General features: G+C 41.8%; 1 protein-coding gene and 1 pseudogene across 1 annotated transcript; one reads left to right on the top strand and one right to left on the bottom strand.

Moving 5' to 3' along the window:
* Positions 1-18,905, bottom strand: part of LOC147436276 (uncharacterized) — a 194,002-nt pseudogene that overhangs the window by 154,292 nt on the left and 20,805 nt on the right.
* On the top strand, positions 16,052-18,386 carry LOC147436279 (uncharacterized). The gene is made up of 4 exons (XM_086488128.1): positions 16,052-16,147; positions 16,337-16,694; positions 16,801-16,860; positions 18,355-18,386. The coding sequence occupies exons 1-4, from the start codon at positions 16,052-16,054 to the stop codon at positions 18,384-18,386; spliced, it is 546 nt and encodes a 181-aa protein (XP_086344254.1).

Here is an 18,905-nt window from a genome sequence, read left to right on the forward strand (position 1 = left end):
TCCCTGAACCACTTTCTATGAAATTTGACGTGTGCTCCCAACTTCTTGCAAAATGCGGTTTAGGCTCAAAAAATTCTTGATTTGGACTCCATTTGCCCAGTTTCTGAGAAATTTGACGTTTCGGTCAAAATCTGGCCAAAACATGCCTTCTGCTCCATTCACATAATTGCACCCCCATTGTACCATAGGTTGTCCTATAGTCACTGATTATCCCCATATTTTTTGTTTTTCATTACGATCGTATTTCACCTGCTTTTTGTATTTTTGAAGTTTTTTTGCCGATAATTAGTAAATTTAAAAAGAAAATAGAAAATTATGCCCAAAAAATCCCCAAAAATCATAATAACTCAAAAAAATCACCGCAAAACACTATATACACTCACATGCAATTTTTATGACCGGATTTCTTCGTTTAACAAATATTTTGCTCGAAAAATGGCTATTTTTACATATATACACACACCCAGGGGCCTGATTTGGTGTTTGGCCCCATATACTTGTAGATTCATGCTGTATAAGGGCATATGTACTTAGGTTAGTCCAGAAAATTTTGCAATCAACAAAAACCCTTCAAAATAGTCGAAAAACATGCCCTTTTTTTATCTTTTTACCTTCATTGGGTCCGCATTTGAGAATGCCTCCCCCCCTGCTAGTTGGAGTCCTCCCGGATGACAAGGTATCGCCTCGGTGTATGTGCAGTGCATGGGTTAAAAATTGTGCTAATTCTTGACCGTGTAATGTGGCCCTATTTGATGCATACTCAGTCAATGCATGGAAAAATCAATGCTGTGCGAGAGGAGAGAATAAGCAAGATGCTTATTGGCATTCGACGTCGAGGTTTCCTGTTTGTTGTTGATTTGGTTGGTGGATTTTCTTTGCAAGTAAAAGTTGTAACTCTACAGCTCTCTGTTTGATCGTCTTTCTTGCAAAAGTCGCTTGGTTTGTCGCTACTGTCGATATGGCCATGGTTGTCTCCTTCGAGAGAATTGTCGTGGTGGAATTGGCCGTAGTCTTTTTCTCTTTTGCTTTCCATTTATAGCTTTGTTTTGGAGGTTTTTGTAGGTTTATTGCCACGTCCGTGGTCGTCATTGTTGTGTTGCTGATCGACACCCACATAGATCGGTTTGTCGGTTTCATATGTAGTGTGTGTCTGCATGCCAGTGTTGCTTGTACTGAAGGGAGTTCCTGTTGCTTTGGTTTCGGGATCCAAATGCGAGTCGCATTTAAGTTGTTACTGAGCATTCTCTTTGGGATCCATATCTTTTTTATTCCCGTGGTTGTTGGTTGAACTGTGTTCGTCTGTTGACTTCTTCTGTTGTATTGTGGTTTGTATGCCATGTCACCTCTATCCTTCCGCACCCATACTTGTTTTTCGCGTGTTGCTAACCTTGATCTTTTCACTGTGGTCTATGTTGTTTTATTTTTGTAGTGAACATGGTTGGCATTTCCCTGGTTGTTCGCCATGGGTATCGTGTTGTTCTTTAGTGGCACCCATCCTTTTGGTTCTTTATCTACTGTCATGTGGTTCTTTTGGGTTTGTTGAGCAAAGGATACCACCTGTTGTTCTTGTGCATGTTGAATTTTGATTGTATCCGAATTCCAATCTATCTGCACATTATACTCTTTTTGCCAAGGTTGTCCCAACAACATGGGGTGTAGTGTGCTCTCATCCTCAACCATGTAAAACTTGTGGGGGTAAATATATTGATGTATTTGTACATGCAATATAGTCCAGCCCAATGTTCTTAGCGAATGTGATGTACTACTTTTTATTGGAGTAGGATGTAGGTGATCTTTGGGCTTGAGCTGTTTATATAATTTGTAAGAGATCAGATTTTCTTGAGCTCCAGAATCAAGCAATGCCGTCAATTCAACTTGATTGCTACCCACTTTGACTGCAATGATTGGTTCCACTGTGTCTTCACCAAAATTCGTTAGTCGAATAGCATTTGTTCGCAACGGTGATCCACTTTGTTGCTATTGTCGTAGAAGCTTTCTTTTTGCAATGCATTCTTTTGCTTCTTCTTGGGCTTCTTCTCGTACCCTCTGTTTCTCCTTCATCCGTTGTTTTTCTTGATGGATTTGTTGAAGCATATCCCGTGTTAGTGGTAAATGATACTTTTTTAACCAACACCCTCTAATCCAATTTGGCATTTCTTCTCCTGTCAATGTAGCAAGTTTGACAGCTCCACTTTATGATAAGTCACTAATCACAAAGGGTCCCATCTCTCGCTTTCTAAGTTTCTTGGCATGTTGCTTCAAAGTATAAACAAGTACATAATCACCTGTTTTGAACTCTTTCGTGCGCACATGCTTGTCAAAAAACTCTTTTTGTCTTCTCTTTTTAGCATAGATTGAAGCTACAGCTCTCAGTCGAAGTTCATCTAGCTTTTCAAGATTATCTATTCTTGAAGAGAGCTCATGCCCTCTCCATTGCGTTTCGCTACTCGTAGAGTTGGAACTAAAAACTCTATGGGTAATACAGCGTTTAGACCAAACACCATGTTGTACGGTGTTGTTCCGATTGATGTTTTGTAAGCTACCCTTTATCCCCATAGTGTTGAGTGTAACTGTTGATCCCAGTCTGTCCTTGATTCTGACGCAATTTTAGTTAGAACAGTGCATAGTGTTTTATTTGTGGCCTCAGCTTGTCCATTTGGCTGTGGATGATATGGAGCAGATTTTCTATCCATGACCATGAATTCCTCTAGCAGATATTCAATGACTTCATTAAGAAAACGTGTTCCTCGATCACTGACAATTTCTATTGGTACTCCGTATCGTACAAAGACATTCTCATACAAAAATTGTGCAGTGGTTCTTGCGTCTGCTTTTTGTGTTGCCTTGCCTTCCGCCCATTTTGTGAGATAGTCCGTAGCCACAATGATATATTGGGTATGGGTGCGATATGCAGGGGGTGAAATAGGCCCCACAAATTCAATGTCCCATTTTGCAAATATCCGTGCTCCCATCATTGGCCGTAGTGGCATCTCATCTCTCTTTATCGGCACCTTAGTACACTAACATGCGTCACGACGCTTTACAAACTCCTCAGCATCCATATGCAATGTAGGCCAGCATATTCCTGCGGTTAAGACAATTTTTGCCGTCTTATCGCCTGAAAAATGGCCTCCACTTATTCCTCCATGTGCGTGTTCTAGAATCAGCAGGTATTCGCTTTCACTTGCACAGATTCTAAGTTGATTGTCCTTTCCTCGCTTGTAGAGTTGATTTCCAATTAAATTAAAGTCGCGAGCCTCCAACTCTATAGCCCTTTTTCGTGCTTTTGTTATGTTTTCAGAAAATGTCCTTGTTGTTAAGAAATCAATGATGTATTGACTCCATGTAGGTGCAATGTTTACCTAAAACAATGTCGCGTGATCCAACGGTCGTTTGGCACTACATATAGTACAATTTTTAACATAAGCATGTGTGTCAGCATACATAGTTGGCCAATAAACCCCTAATTGTTTCAGTCTTTGGTGTATTTTCATCGTTGAACAATGAAATGCACAATCCTGGATGTGTGCTTCTTCAAGATAACACTCGAATTCTTCTGGAGTTATACATAATCGTAGAATTTGGTCCGAGCCTAGATGGTACAGTAGTCCTGCAATCAATTGAAAGTTTTTTATTTGTCAAAATGTTTGTTGTTTGGATCTACCTCCAAAGGAAAGAATGCTAACAATTTCCTGAGACCATTTGGGTACCATTTCAATTTTGAAAAGATAAGCATCAGCTATGTCATCATCTACTCCTTCAGGAGCTTCCCCGTTTTGCAGCCTTGAAAGATGATCCGCCCGTAGATGAGTTTTACCCTTTTTTACTACCACTATGAAGTCAAACTCTAGAAATATAATAAACCAACGTACAATTCTTGTAGTATTGCATGGTTTATTTACTAGATACAAAAGATCTTGATAATCTGTGAAGAACACAAATTTGTTTGCGAGTAAGTAATGCCAAAAAATTTTTACAGCAAAAATCATTCCTAATCCCTCTCTTTAAGAGGTTGTGTAGTTCTTTTCTGCACTATTTAGCTATCGGCTCGCATAACAAACTTGGAAATCCATTGTTCCGTCTCCAGATTGAGCCAGAATACTCCCAATTGCATATGCAGATGCATCAATGTGAACATGGAATATCTTTTCCCAATCTGGTTCTTTAAGTACAGGTGCTGATACAAGGTTTTCCTTAAGCTTTTGGATTGAAGTTTCACACTCCTCAGTCCAGTCGAAACTGACTAATAAACGATACAGAGGTTGTGCAATGATTGCATACATATATATGAATCTTCGATAATATCCGCAGTGTGCGATGAAGGATTGTACTTGTTTGGCATTAGTAGGCCTGGGCAAGTCTACTATGACTCTTATTTTGTTTAGGTCAGTGGTTATGCCATTTCTTGAGACAATATGTCCTAATATGCAGCCTTGCCTAACCATAAAAATGCACTTTTCCAGGTTGAGACAGATTCGATATGTTCTGCACTTCTCAAATACCTTTTTTAAATGGTCAATATGTTCTTCTCGTAGAAGAGAGTGGACACAGAGATCATCCATATATATTTCTAATAATATTCTTAGGTATTCTTTGAATGCATGAGTCATTAACCTTTGGAAGGTAGCTGGAGCATTGGTTAAGCCAAAAGGCATAACTCTATACGCATATATTCCCCATTCTGTGGCAAATGTTGTTTTGTGTTGATCCTCTATTGCAATTGCCAGCTGGTTATACCCTGAAAACCCATCTAGAAAGGAATAAGCCCGTTTCCCAGCCACCCTCTCAAGTACATGTTCTGTGATCGACAAGGGATAATTATCCCTTATTATGGTTGCGTTTACTTTTTTGAGATTCACACACACACACATGTAGCTTGCCGTTCTTTTTGGGGACAACCACAATGGGTGACTGTATGCTCGATTTCATAGATGAATTCAACATCCATCAGCTTGTCAATCTCCTCTTTGATTCGTTTAGCAAATGTGTCATTATATGTGTAAGGATGTTGTTTGCTAGGTTTGGCATCTGATTTCAACGGAATTGTATGTTGGTATATCGATGGATCAACTCCTTTGAGGTCTTTGTAGGACCATGCAAACACATCTTTATACTTCTTGAGAAGTTGTGATAGAGTTCTTCTTCTTCAAGCTCCAAATCAGTTGCTATATAGACAGGCTGAGGCTCTTCGCCTGGCACAGCGAGGTCTATCCGTTTTGCATTTTCCGGCCCATCGTAAGATTCCTGGTTTATTCTTTCCATGACTGGTGGTGTCATTATGATTTTTCTGTCCTGGATGGTGAATTTTTGATAGTGGGATGGTACATTCATGTTTTCTTTTTTTGACTTCTCCTTACCATCACTTTCTCCCTCAGTAGTCCATACCTCTCGTAACGACCGTTTTAGTTCTTGGTATTTCTTTTTACGCTCCATTTTGGTCCACTCTGGGTCTTTTGTTTTTTCCTGTTTTGATTGTTGAGATTTTTTGACTTTGTTTCTGTTTTAGTCTTCTGTACTTGTTTTATTTCCTCACGCGTCCTTTCCCTTTGAACTCTTGAGAATCTTCCTGATATTTGGTCCTTTACACAATTCTATGCCTTGACAAGCATTAGATAGTGAGTTTTATCTTTTATCCTGGGCATCAAGTTCTCTCTAATTTTGTTTTTGGCTCTTTTTTTTCTATAGCGTTCCTGGCGTCTAAGATGTTGATTTGCAAAATCATAAAACTTGATATTCGTTGTTTTCTCCCCACACTCGCTTGAGCTGTCTGAATACTCATTATCTGCATCGTTATTTAACTTCAGATGCTCAGAGGATTCATAAAACTCTTCTTGTTCTGGTGGGTCTACATTCTCATCTCCTGCTGGTACAAGGCTTACCATGTAATAGGGTAGCGCATCATAGTGATCCTTATTGCAAAATTTCGTCGTTGGGCTATCTGTAATGGTACAAACATCCAATGTTGCTAGTATGTGTTCCCATTCCAGAGGTTCTAAGGCATCTTCGGGAAAAGGTTCCGGAATGTAATCCTTGTCCTCAATAGCTCTTTCTAAGACGCATTCCTCTCTTTTTAAGATTCCACAATGTGAAGCTCTGCACATCCATAGCTCTTTTTTTTTCCCTAACCCAATGTAGCTGAATCAAACTCTTCCACCGCTGTATGGTTCACATCTTTGTAACTATGGTCTTTTAGGTATATTTTGGTTGTAGTCTCACCATGTCTGAGGTATATGTGGTCGTAACCCCAATCCTGGACCATCTTTAATTGTCTCATGAATGGTCTTCCCAAGATGATCTCGTAATTGTTCTTTCTATCAAAATCAACTATTGCAAATGTATGCTCATACTCGATTCCGCATGAGGTGACAATTACTTTTTCTAAAAGTCCTAGAGGCTTTTCCATGAACCCATCTGCCAGTTGCAATTTCATTCTGGTAGCTCTCAAAGCCGGTTTTTCCCATTTTTTCCAGATTTCCTTGGTGGCGATAGTGACTCCTGCTCCACTGTCAAGAATAGCTTTGGAAACTACTCCTTGGAATTCTATTGGTAGTGTGGTATTTCCATCTTCTCCCTCACAATATTCTCCAACCTTGTTTAAAGGTACTGGCCTAGTGTTTAGTTGAGGCTTGTCCAATTCTCTAATCCCTTCTTGAAGCTTCAAGGTGGGGTCTTTTACTCCAAATTTTTCTAAGCATTTGCCTATGGTGGTCCACATGTTTGGCCGTAACCTCAGTAGTTCGGCTAATGTGATCGTGCAAGCCACATGGGTGGACAATAACTCAATCAACCCTTGTGAATCCATCACTCTGTTGGAAGAAAGTCTTTGAGATGGGATTGCTCTCACCTCAGACTTAGCTTCATACTCCCCTAGGTAAGAGGGTAGAGTTTTTAGCGAGTCTGGTTGGCTGTGCCCCGAACTAATTGATCCCTGGTCTTCCCCTTGTGAGTGCATATCAAAGTTCATTTGTGATCTTGCCTCAAATTCTTCAATGGGAGGTAAGATCTCATTTTTCTCCTTTCTCGTGCAATTTATTTGGTGGCTCACCCTGTTAGCTTCGTTGGCATCACGGATTTGCTTCCACAGGTCATCTAGACCGTTACAATCCTTACCCCTTTCTACCAATGTTTTAGGTTGGAAACCATCAATTGTCTCATCTGTTGTATTTGGCACTATGATAGGTTCTTTATCCTAGACTCAGAGGCAGTCGTGAGTCTCTCCTTCATGTCTACTTGTTTATCTAAAGTTGGTTTGATAGGGGTTGGAACTGGTACCTCGTGCCAACTTGCAGGTTTATCACGCGGGTTTTCTATCAAGGATTGGGTTGTTTCAATCATCTTTCGACACATTTCCAACCTCTGTTTTTCTATTTCTGCATATGGATAAGTCATCCATCTTTACTCTTGGGTTTGGTTGTTTTTGAGTCTGGCTTCGTATGCTTTTAAAAGTACGTCTAACTGCTCATTTATCTTTTCTGCCAACACTGATCCTCCTGATCTTGCACTTTTGGGTTCTACTATTTCCTTGGGCCCTATGGTTTTCGTAGTGTGTGAGCTTAGACTAGCTAGATCCTCTAACCGTTCTAATCTATCCTTTGTGTGTTTTAACTCCTCAGATAGAGCCGTTTGCTCTCGTTCTCTCCTAGCTTTCATATGCGCCTTTCTAGCTTTCCAAGTGCTTCTCTGATTTTTCATTTCTGCACTTGGGACATCGGTTTTTGGCTCTCCAATTATGGGTTCATTTGTCATTCTTTGAACTTGGGCTCGTGTCACTACCTGAATAGGTATTACTGTCTCATTTTTTGACCCTCCACTAGAAGTCACTGCTTCCAGCATGTTCAAGGTAGTTTTTGCTCCTTTGCTCGGGTTCTTAGGGCAATCAGGAATCAAATGAGTAATTCCACACTCGGTGCAATATGCATTGACTCTAATGATTTCATCATGAGGATAGTCTCTTAGCCAATGGTCTCCACCACACTTGTAGCAGGGTCCCTTAGGCTGTTGAGGTGCTCCTTGAGCTCCTCTTTGTTGGTATGCATGCCTCTGTCTGCCCATGCCTCCATTGGCTGTGAACAACAGTGTTCGTTCATCCAAGCTATATCTTCCTTCTCCTGCTGCCTGTGCAGCTGTTGATGGTCTTGTACTTCCAATCATGCTCCAAGGTTCTCGCGTTGGGGGTTCTTCCGGTGGATAATAGACAAGATTTGCAGCATATCCATTGGAATCTTCGTAATATGCATGCATAAGTACCAAAGCCTTTTCTTCTGGTTCGTTTACTGTTGGCGTGTATCTTATGCCGACTGATCGTAATCTTGGTAGGGGTGGTTGCTGCTCCAATACTGGTTGTGGTCTTTCTACCCCTAAAGGTCCTGGTAGGTTGCCTGCTTGATACCTAGGCATCGGTGGAAGTTGAGGAGATGCTACTTGGGCCTGGGGAGCATAAGGTCGCTCTCTCACATATCCCTTGCTATAATAACATTCCTCCGTCATATGGTTTGTCCATTTTTGTTCAATAGCACACCACTTTGTGTTGGGGTATAAAGCCCAATGTGGTCGCCCAGGTAAGTGGGCGGGCCGCCAGGTATGTACACATATTCTTTTATAAAAACCTAATAAGAACTCACTATGCTCTATACATTACAGTAGAGCGAGTTCACCATATCGTCGTGCTCTTCTTCTCGCACTCTCTCTCGCGTCGCACTTTCGCTCGTACTCCTTCAACTGGTATAAGAGCTAAGATCGAGGCTCGGGGCAGCATTTGCAGGTAGCCAGAGTCACATGCTCAGATTGGAGTGAGATTCGACAGGCAAAGACACGGCCCAAATTTCATTCTGAGATCATCTCGGCCACCGTTCGGCTTCAACAAAGTTCTGCGCAGGCCATTTTCGACTACGTGGTCTCGGCGGGTGCAGATCCGACTTTGCAAATTTGGGGTTTTGGCCTACGACTGCAGGTGCTGAGGATATCGGCACTCCCAGAGTGCTGATTTGTGGCTGTCTACACATCGAAGGATGGCTCACAGTTCTTGGAGGCGTGTCACATACGACAGGGGCGCATCTACACACAGATTGTAGGCGACATCCACTAGTTCATCAGGTAGCTTGTGTTTGCTGCTTGATATTCCAGATTTCATCTTGACATTGCAAGTACTTCCACATTAGATGTATTGTCAGAGATGATGTATGTCTGTTGAGGGTTTGCTGGCTGTGAGTCACGCAGCAAACAACCACCGCAGCGGTTACAGCATATAGTGGGAAATTTGTGGATGTATGACTTTGTGGGAAGTCTATGTACTGTCAGATTTACTGCAGCCTTTGTTGAGGGTTGAGTGAGGTTTTATTGAGCTGGGGGATTCTCGAATGTTGAGATCCTTTCGGTGATACAGGTCTTGGAGCGATCCCTCGAGCCCTTAGATAGGCAGCTAGATGTATTGACTGTGAGTTAGACAGTTGGGATTGCATCTTTTCTTTACTGCCGTTGAGGCATTGTCGCAGTCTATGCTTACAGGACAGTGACAGGACAGTGAGAGACAGTACAGGTGCAGGACAGGTTTACCCACAGCTTACAGCGTGAGAGAGACAATGGTTTTTTGAGCTGTTTTTGGTGTGTTTTTTGAGTACACCAGAGCCATTTTACAAAGGAGACTCTGCCTAAACTTCGGCAGAATCTAAAGCTTTCTTGGTTCATTTGACAGGTTGATATTGGTTCAGAGGTCAGTTTACAGGGGAAACTCTGCCGAATTTTTCCCAGGAAAGTAAACTACTGTGAAGCGTAGCTATGGCTGGATCACAGGACACTGCTCTTTACAATATCAAGAAATTGGATGGAACCAATTTCCCATTGTGGAAGAAGAAAATTTGGCACGTGTTGGTACAAAAGAAGCAGATAAAACCTATAAAGCTCAAGGGGATAAAACCAGAAGATATGGACGAAGATGAATGGAGCGAAATGGATGAATTGGCACTTTCTACCATTATGCTGACTTTGGTAGAAAGTGTTTACTTCAATGTAGCAGATGAGATGTCGGCTTATCAAGCATGGTTAAAGCTGAGTGATCTTTATGAGAAGTAGAGTGCAGCTTCATAGGTATACTGGCTTAAGAAGCTTGTTGACTTGAAGATGAAAGAAGGGACACCTATGTCCAATCATCTGAATGAATTCAACACAATCTATAGTCAGTTGCTAGCTCAAGGTGTCAAGTATGATGAACCTCTTAGAGCTATGTTCCTGTTGATCACATTGCTGGAAAGTTGGGACACTTTTTGCACAGCTTTGAGTAATTCTGCACCTCCAGATGGTTTGAACATAGCAGGTGTAGAAGGAAGTCTGCTTACTGAAGAAACCAATAGAAAGACAATGGACAAAGGCAAAGGAACAACCTTAGTTGTCAGGGGAAGGACCAAAGAAAAGTACAAAGGTGCAAAGAGGAATCAGTCTCGTAGCAAGTCCCGCAGTGCTAAAGGCAAGAGTGACATAGAATGCTACCATTGTGGCAAGAAGGGTCACATGAAAAGAGACTGAAGAGAATGGAAAGCAGAAAAAGGCAAAGAGAAAGCTGAAGACCATGGTGAGAAGAACAAGTACTCAGTGAAGATTCAAGAAATAAATGTGACAAACACTGTTGCAGAGGATGACAGTCTAGTGTCAGGAGACATCTACTTCTTGAAGAATACAATGGACTCAGCTCTTCTTACAGCATCTGATGGAAATGCACTGAGTGACTGGATTATAGACTCAGGGGCATCACTTCATGTGTCTCCAAACGAGGAGTGGTTTACCTCTTATGTGACCACTAAAGATCATGTTCGGCTAGGCAATGGGCAGACATGTGAGATCTTAGGTGTTGGAGATGTTCAATTGAAGTTTCAAAATGGCTCTTCTTTCACGCTGAAGAATGTGAGACATGTTCTCGCAATTTACAAAGAGCTTGATCAGCACAGGTTTACTTGATGATGCTGGCTACGTCACCATGTTTGGACAGAACATGTGGAAGATATCCAAGGGTTCTATGACAGTAGCACATGGAGTAAAGTCTGGAGGACTTTACATGATTTATGTATCAAATGTCTGTAAAAATGTAATCAATGTAATCGAGTAGCCGAACGTTTCTTTGTGGCATAGCCGGTTAGGACATATGTCCAAGAAGGGAATGGAAATCTTGTCTCGTTCTGGTTATTTTCCTGGCTTGTCATTTAATGATTTTGAATTTTGTGAACATTGTCTGTATGGTAAGCAAACACAACAGCCACATAAGCATAGAAGCAGTAGAAGAGATACACAGTTGGCACTTGTTCATATTGATTTGTGTGGACCTATGCCTAACCTATCTCTAGGGGGAGCTTCTTACTTTATGACATTTATAGATGATTACTCGAGGAAAGTATGGGTTTACTTTCTCAAGCACAAGGATGAAGCGTTTAGTGTTTTCAAAACATTTGTGACACTTGTGGAGAATCAGAGTGGCAAGAAGTTTAAATGCTTACGCACTGACAATGGTGGAGAGTATGTTTGAAAGGCCTTTCAGGACTTTTGTGAGTCAAAAGGTATAAAACGTGAACTTACTACTCCTTACAATCCTCCTCAAAATGGTGTTGCTGAGAGGATAAATAGGACTATACAAGAGAAGGTCAGAAGTATGTTGTCTAATGCACAACTGCCAAATGGGTTTTGGGATGAAGCTGTATCAACAACTGTTCATCTTATAAATAGATCTCCTAGCAAGGTTTTGCAGAAGGATTTAGTGGCAGAGATGGTATGGTCAGGCAAGGTGCCCTCATACAAGCATCTCAGAGTCTTTGGCTATGAGGCATATACTCACGTTGCAAAGGAATTTAGGAGCAAACTTGAGCCAAAGAGTAGAAAGTGCATCTTTCTAGGCTATGGTAATTCTGGTGAGATGGGGTACAAACTTTGGGATCCCGAATCCGGAAAGGTTATCCGCAACAATGATGTTCACTTTAATTAAGCAAAATATCATTCTAAACCAGAGAGGGTTGAGGAGATTAGAAGAGTTGTCTTCCAAGAAGATGGACCTACAAGTGCAAGACAAAATGTCAGGGCTCAAGAGGAGCAAGGATAGGATAGAGTGGAACCACAGGTTGTGGCTGAGCCTGAGCCACCTATTGTGCATAGATCTGGATGTATCACGCGACCTCCTGATAGGTTTGTTCCATCTATGAACTATGTCATGTTGACTGATTGCAATGAGCCTTCATGTTACAAGGAAGCAGTGCAAAGGAAGGACTCTGGGAATTGGCAATTGGCCATGCAGTCAGAGATGACAGCTCTGCATAAAAACCAGACATGGAAGCTAGTTAAATTACCAAAGGGAAAAAAGGCTCTACCTTGTAAATGGGTTTACAGGTATAAGATCCCCACTCATGATAGTCAGCCAAAGTACAAAGCAAGGCTTGTTGCCAAGGGCTTTAAGCAAGAACAAGGCATTGAATTTGATGAAGTTTTATCACCGGTGGTCAAGATGACTGCATTGAGATGCTTTCTTGCATTGGTTGCCATATTAGATTTGGTGTTGCACCAAATGGATGTCAAGACAACGTTCTTGCATGGTGATTTAGATGTGGAAATTTACATGCAGCAGCCAGAAGGGTTTGTTGAGAAAGGCAAGGAAGATTGGGTATGCCAGTTGTTAAAGAGTCTTTATGGCTTAAAACAATCACCGAGGGCATGTTACCATAAATTCCTCAAGTTTATGCTTTCTCAAGGCTACAAACGTAGTGAGTTCGATTACTGTCTATATACAAAGAAGGCTAAGGATGGTAGTTGGCTGATCCTTATTTTGTATGTGGATGACATGTTGATTGCTGGCAAGCACTTGGAAGAAAGTTCAGCTTTGAAGTCAAAGATGGAAAAATCGTTTGACATGAAAGACATGGATGAGGCAAGTCATATACTTGGTATGCGCATTGAGAGAGACAGATCAAAGAAGTTGATTTGGTTATCTCAAACAGAGTATACTGAAAAGGTTTTGCAACGTTTGAATATGGAGAAGGGAAAGGCATTGAGTGTTCCATTGCCACCATATGTGAAACTTAGCAAACAAGATTGTCATGTGTCTGAGGAAGAACAGGCTGAAATGGAAAAGATTCCATATGCGTCTGCAGTGGGTAGTTTGATGTATGCAATGATTGCTACTCTCGCAGACATTGCATTTGCAGTGGGAGTAGTAAGTCGATACATGTCAAACCCAGGCAAGAAACATTGGGAGGCAGTGAAAGGAATATTGAGATACCTGAAAGCTACAAAGAGTATGCGCATATGCTATGGGAGTCAGGAGCTAAGTGTAAAGGGTTTTATAGACTCAGATTATGTAGGTGACTTAGACAGAGGCTGAATATGTTGCAGCATCAGAGGCATGCAAAGAATCAATTTGGCTTAACCAACTAGTAACAGATTTGGGAATCAAAGAAGAGATGCTTGTGTTATATTGTGATAGTCAGAGTGCTATACAATTGGCTCGCAATCCAGTTTATCACTCAAAGACAAAGCATGTGGATGTGAAGTATCATTTCATCAGGGAAATGATCGAGGATAAGCAAATTCAGCTTGTCAAAGTTCACACCATAGAAAATATTGCTGATCTACTTACAAAAGGACTTCCCTTAGAGAGGTTTGCGCATTTTTGCAAGCAGTTAGGTGTAGGGTAGTACATCACTTCTCTACATCTCTTGTATATTAGCTTGTATAGTAGCTTCTCTCACACTTAAAGTACCACATTGGACTTTAAGTGGGAGGTTGTTGGGGTATAAAGCCCAATGTGGTCGCCCAGGTAAGTGGGCGGGCCGCCAGGTATGTACACATATTCTTTTGTAAAAACCTAATAAGAACTCACTATGCTCTATACATTACAGTAGAGCGAGTTTCCCATATCGTCGTGCTCTTCTTCTCGCACTCTCTCTCGCGTCGCACTTCCGCTTGTACTCCTTCACTTTGGCTGTTTAGCTTGAGGCTTGGCATACATATTAATCTTTTTTAGCACTTCCTCTACAAGCTGCTCCTAGCTTACATCTACTTCTCCTTTCGGTGCTGTCTTAGCGGACTTGCTTCCACTTTGTTGTGAGAATGAATCGTCATCAAGATCCTTGAATTCACCCTCCTTGTAGACCCCACAATTGTCTACAAGGTAAAGAGCCTCCTTAGTTAACTCATTTAACGTTGTGCTCCTCTTCATATGTAAGTTCTTCTGGGGATCTGCGTTCCTTAGTCCTTGAATAAATATAAGCATAAGTCCGGCTGAGTTGGCAGTTCTTCCACAGGGTAGAAATTCACATATCTTTTTAGTCGTAGGACTGCCTTTCGCACAGATTCCCCTTCTTTCTGTTTGAATTTATGGATTTGTGAGACTGTATTATGAGCTATCCCCCTTTGTGAGAATTCCTCAATAAACTCGTCAAACACCTCCTCCATAGACTCAAAGTCTCTATGCTCCACAGAGTCAAACCAAGTAGCAGCATCCTTCCCTAGCGTAAGTCCAAACCCTGCAAATTGGGTAGGGAAGTCTAACACCTCTTCAGCTCTAATTACATGCACAAAGGCTGCTACATGATCCCTAGGATCTCTGTTTCCCGTGTACTTCTTGTTTACCCATTTTTGCACCTGAGAAGGTCTAATTATACGATGGTCTACAAATCTCATCATTGGTTCTCCTCGTCCTACTCGATATACCTCCTCTGGCCTTATGTAGTGGGAGGGTTCCTCTCTCAGAGGTGCTCCTAAGCCTTAATTTTTGATGGTTTTTGCAAGAGGTGGTTCATCTCTTTGAACTCATTCTATGGGTTGTCTTCCATGCTCCGTTGACTCTTGAGTTTTTGGCTTACTCTCGCCTTGATACTGTGAATAGAGTGGTGGTTCTTGTAAATCTCTTAGCCCTCGTGCGGCTGGATAACGATCTCGGTTTTGGTCTTGTTCTAATGTTGCACTTTGTCGAAGCCATGCCTACAATGATGGTTGGGTTGCTTGTTGGTTCTGGTAGTTGAACGTCTGCTGTCGGTTAGAATGTGAGGTCGCGTCATACTCTTCTGAAAATGGATTTGTCGACTTGCTAGGGGTATAGGTGAACCTTGGCGCTTCTTCGGAGGCATATGTTGATGTTTCTGGAAATGTCTCCATATCTGTTGTAATCCTCAGGGTTACTAACTATCAGATAGTGGTTCCCCTTTTCGTCTCAGAATCTATCTCCATCATCATAGAATCGAATTATCTCCAGTCTATGAGCAAGTCTTTCTTCTATACAAAAACACTTGCGCCCTCGATAGTCAGAATAAACTAGGGCTCCCCTAGAGTTTGTTCCTTCTAAGAAGATTATAGTGAACTTGGCATCATTCAAAGGGTTTTGGGAGGTACTTCCTCCTAGCATTGGTCCTTCATTGGAGAAACCTCCTGGCTGTTGACTACCCATCATGAAGAAGGACTTATCTGATGAGGTGTCAGTATCACTACCCTCCTCAATGATCGGTGCTAATGGATCTAGCCTTGCCTGAGTTACACTCTCCTCGGTGGACACTAAGCTACCCTGATCACCTACCACTTTTTGATCTCTAGGAATGTGTCTTCCTTATCTTAAATTCATTAAACTTAGCAATAAAATTTATCAAAAATCCAACCACTCACCTGCAAAGGATCAGTTTCCGCACAACTTCTTGCCTTGCCGCTGAATATACCTGTGCACAAGCGTTTAATTTCGGCAATCGAATCAAAGCATTTAACTGCTAGAGGTGGTCTTAGTAATGATTGGTATAACTGGAGGGTTAACCTCAACCACTATTGTATTTTATACACTTCGGATGTTCTTGATTAGGTCTGCTAATCTGGAATTGTACTTCACTCGAATGTTGGTCAGTTTACAAGGAAAGTCTTAATTCCGTCTTTGCTCCGTCAAAAGGTCAAACAAGGTCCAATTTCACCTCTAAAAGATAAGCTTGCTAGGCCCTCTTGGGCAATGCATTTGCAATCGGCACCAATTGAAGATGAATGCGAGGAATACATTCCTCTTTCCCAACACGCTACACCTTTTGCGTAGAATTCCTATGTCGGTTTAATGGAGGAGGCTATGCTTACGCCTCCTTCAACTGGAAAAAAACGATCCAAGATAGAGATATCCTCGCAAGCACAGACTCCAACTGAGCATCCAGAGGTCAAAAATACAATGAGTAAACCACCAGGGTAGAAACCACACGAAGCACACACAAGCACAAAAGGGACGAAACCACTAGTGCAAACATCACAGGATGCAGACACATCCACAAAAGGGACGAAGCACCAGAGAGCAACGATTGTTATATGGGATGACAAAAGCACGCATACTCTCCTAAGACTCTATGAGGAGCAGTGGTCGGACATCAAGAAGGGCAATTTTTGCACTAAAGATTGGGAAGATTTGGTCTTTGCTATAAATCGGGAGATCACAGGTAGCTTCAACCCGGAGCATGCAAGAAACCGAATTGACACACTAAAGAAGGTGCACAAAAAGGAGCTTTCTAAACAAAACTCTACTGGCAGTGTACCTAGTACCTGGATTTTCTTTGATATGTGTGTTGTGTTGTGGGGGAAGACTCCAAAGTGCTCAGGCATAGCTAGTGCACTTGATAGTGAGAGCCATAGGCCTGTGTCCTCCACAACAGATACACCTATAATCAAATCTTCTTGGAGATCGCAAAACTTATCTCTAAGAAGCCAGATCAGTAAGTTTATGTACACATCATCATAGTACATTCTCCTTTTACTTTGAGCTCTAACACATATCATTGGAGAGTAATTGATATAAACAACATGTTTACTTTTGTGCAGGTGAGGTCTTGCAGTCACGTTTCATTGTGTCTTTACATGTGCATCCCTGCTCGTACTCAGGTATGTCTTAACCTACTTCTAGTTTTGATATTTGTTTGCTTGCAGTTTGTTATCCAAATCAATATGTTTATTTTCAATCATAGGATGGAAGAGTGGGTTCATCTCTTTGGGATGATGACATTACTGAGTGACAGTACACTAGGCAGGGCGAGTGCATCGCATGATCAATGCTTGGAGGATAACAACTTCTTCATACCTATGTTTGCTTATGCATGGTTGTGTTGTGGGATGGCGGGGGCACTCGAGTCAGTGGCATGGCGTTTTTCACCAAGAGTATGATGGTGTTTTCCTCGCCAACACACATTCTTTCGCAGTGTAGACAGTGTGCTTTGGTCTTCGGCTCGCCTAGCAAATCAACATCTCTACTGTTTTGCATATCGCATGTCTCGCAGATCCTTTCTTGTGCTACTAAACATGATTCGTCCTCTACTTCCCACAAGTGGAGTCAGGTTTTTCAGAGAGCCTATTTCTCTAGAGGTTGCGCTTTCTTGCGTACTGTTGCGGCTTGTGCATGGACACTCCTCACGAAGCATGGCAAATCTATTTGGCATGGGTGAGAGCACCATTTGCAAATATGTGGTGATCATTTGTCGCATATTGAGTAGTACTGACTTCTTCCACAGGGTTGGCATTAGAGTGCCACATGGAGACCGTCTTGAGCAGATAATGGCAGGATTTGAGGCTATCTCTGGTTTGCCGAATATTGCTGGGGCACTTGATGGGACTCACATCCGTCTACAAAGAAATCCAGCACGAGAGTTCTATCCAACGCAATACATCAACAAGCATGGTTTTTCGAGCATCCTCCTACAGGGTATTGTCGACTCCAACAAACTTTTTTAGTGTGCAGTTTGTAGGGCTGCACGGGGGCTGTAGGAGGGGTGCATGATTCTTCTCACTTCAAAGGATGTGACTTGTATGGTCAGCTCAAACGACGAGAAGCACTTGATCGGCCACTATTGCACATTCAAGGGGAGATAGTACGGCATTATTTTTGGTAAAGCCATATCGAATGAAGGCAGGGCAATTTTTACGTGAAAAGCGAGATTTTGACAGGAAAATCTCAAAGGGGAGAGTGAAAGTGGAAAATGCCTTTGATCTCTTAAAGAATAGGTGGAGGATTTTGCGAGATCTCAATGTCAATCTTGCTTTCGCACCCACTGTGATAGGAGCGTGTTGTTTCCTACACAACTTTGTGCAAATCTGAGGTGAGACAGAGCCTCACGATCAGCGAGATTCGCATCCCAACTCCCAAGAGCCACTTCCTAATGATGGCGGGAATCCTGCTCATCGCGAGATGGCCTTGCGGATAAGGGCAGCCTTATTCCGCCATAGCAGCTTGAGGGCTCAGAACACAGCAGTTCCAGATGTAGCAGGTTATGGATTTAGTAATTGTTCTTATTTTTCAAAGTGATCTTGTCTTTTGTTTCAACTAAGGTTTTAAATATGTATCCATAAATCTTATTATTAATTTCTTGAAGTTGTCTTTTGTAGGGCTTGATGATGATTTGGAGTCTGTGGATTGAGTCACGTTCTACGTGGTTGTAGTTTTTGTCATGTGGTTTGCTTTATGGCTGCAATGAGCAGCACCTCTATTTATATACTGCTACAGGTTTTCATTATGGTTCTCAAGTGTTTTTGTTTATGGCTGCCAATGAGCAGCAATGCCGTGTGCTTCTGTATCATAGTAAATGGCTCATTCTAATGTACTTAGAACAACTCAGTTTATGACTGTCAGTCTCTTGTTTATGTGGTTGTCGGATATAGAAATCTTTTTTTGTCATGCGTTTTTTCATGCATTCGGTGCAAAGTTATTAGGCATTTTTTGTTGGAAAAGGCTATCTTTGTGATGTTGGCAATGCGTGGTTTGTTGGTTTGCACATCAACTTCAGCAACGAACATACGTGAACGGATGAACACATGTGCACACAGGACGTGGCCGTACGGAACATGTGCTTTTTTTTACCGAATGGATGCACAAACGGGTGCATGTGCGCAAAATGGAGAAAAGTTAGCATCTCTTTGTTGCACTTTTCAGAGAACAA

Source organism: Adiantum capillus-veneris, chromosome 18, assembly GCF_014529385.1.
Source record: "Adiantum capillus-veneris isolate H3 chromosome 18, ASM1452938v2, whole genome shotgun sequence".
Taxonomy (NCBI): Eukaryota; Viridiplantae; Streptophyta; class Polypodiopsida; order Polypodiales; family Pteridaceae; genus Adiantum; species Adiantum capillus-veneris.

Bases quoted from the DNA above. Each gene is read 5' to 3' on its own strand.
- LOC147436279 (XM_086488128.1), top strand. From the start codon at position 16,052: ATGGAGGAGGCTATGCTTACGCCTCCTTCAACTGGAAAAAAACGATCC. The intron at 16,148-16,336 runs GTCAAAAATACA...AGACTCTATGAG, and splicing joins CTCCAACTGAGCATCCAGAG to GAGCAGTGGTCGGACATCAA. The intron at 16,695-16,800 runs GTAAGTTTATGT...ACTTTTGTGCAG, and splicing joins ATCTCTAAGAAGCCAGATCA to GTGAGGTCTTGCAGTCACGT.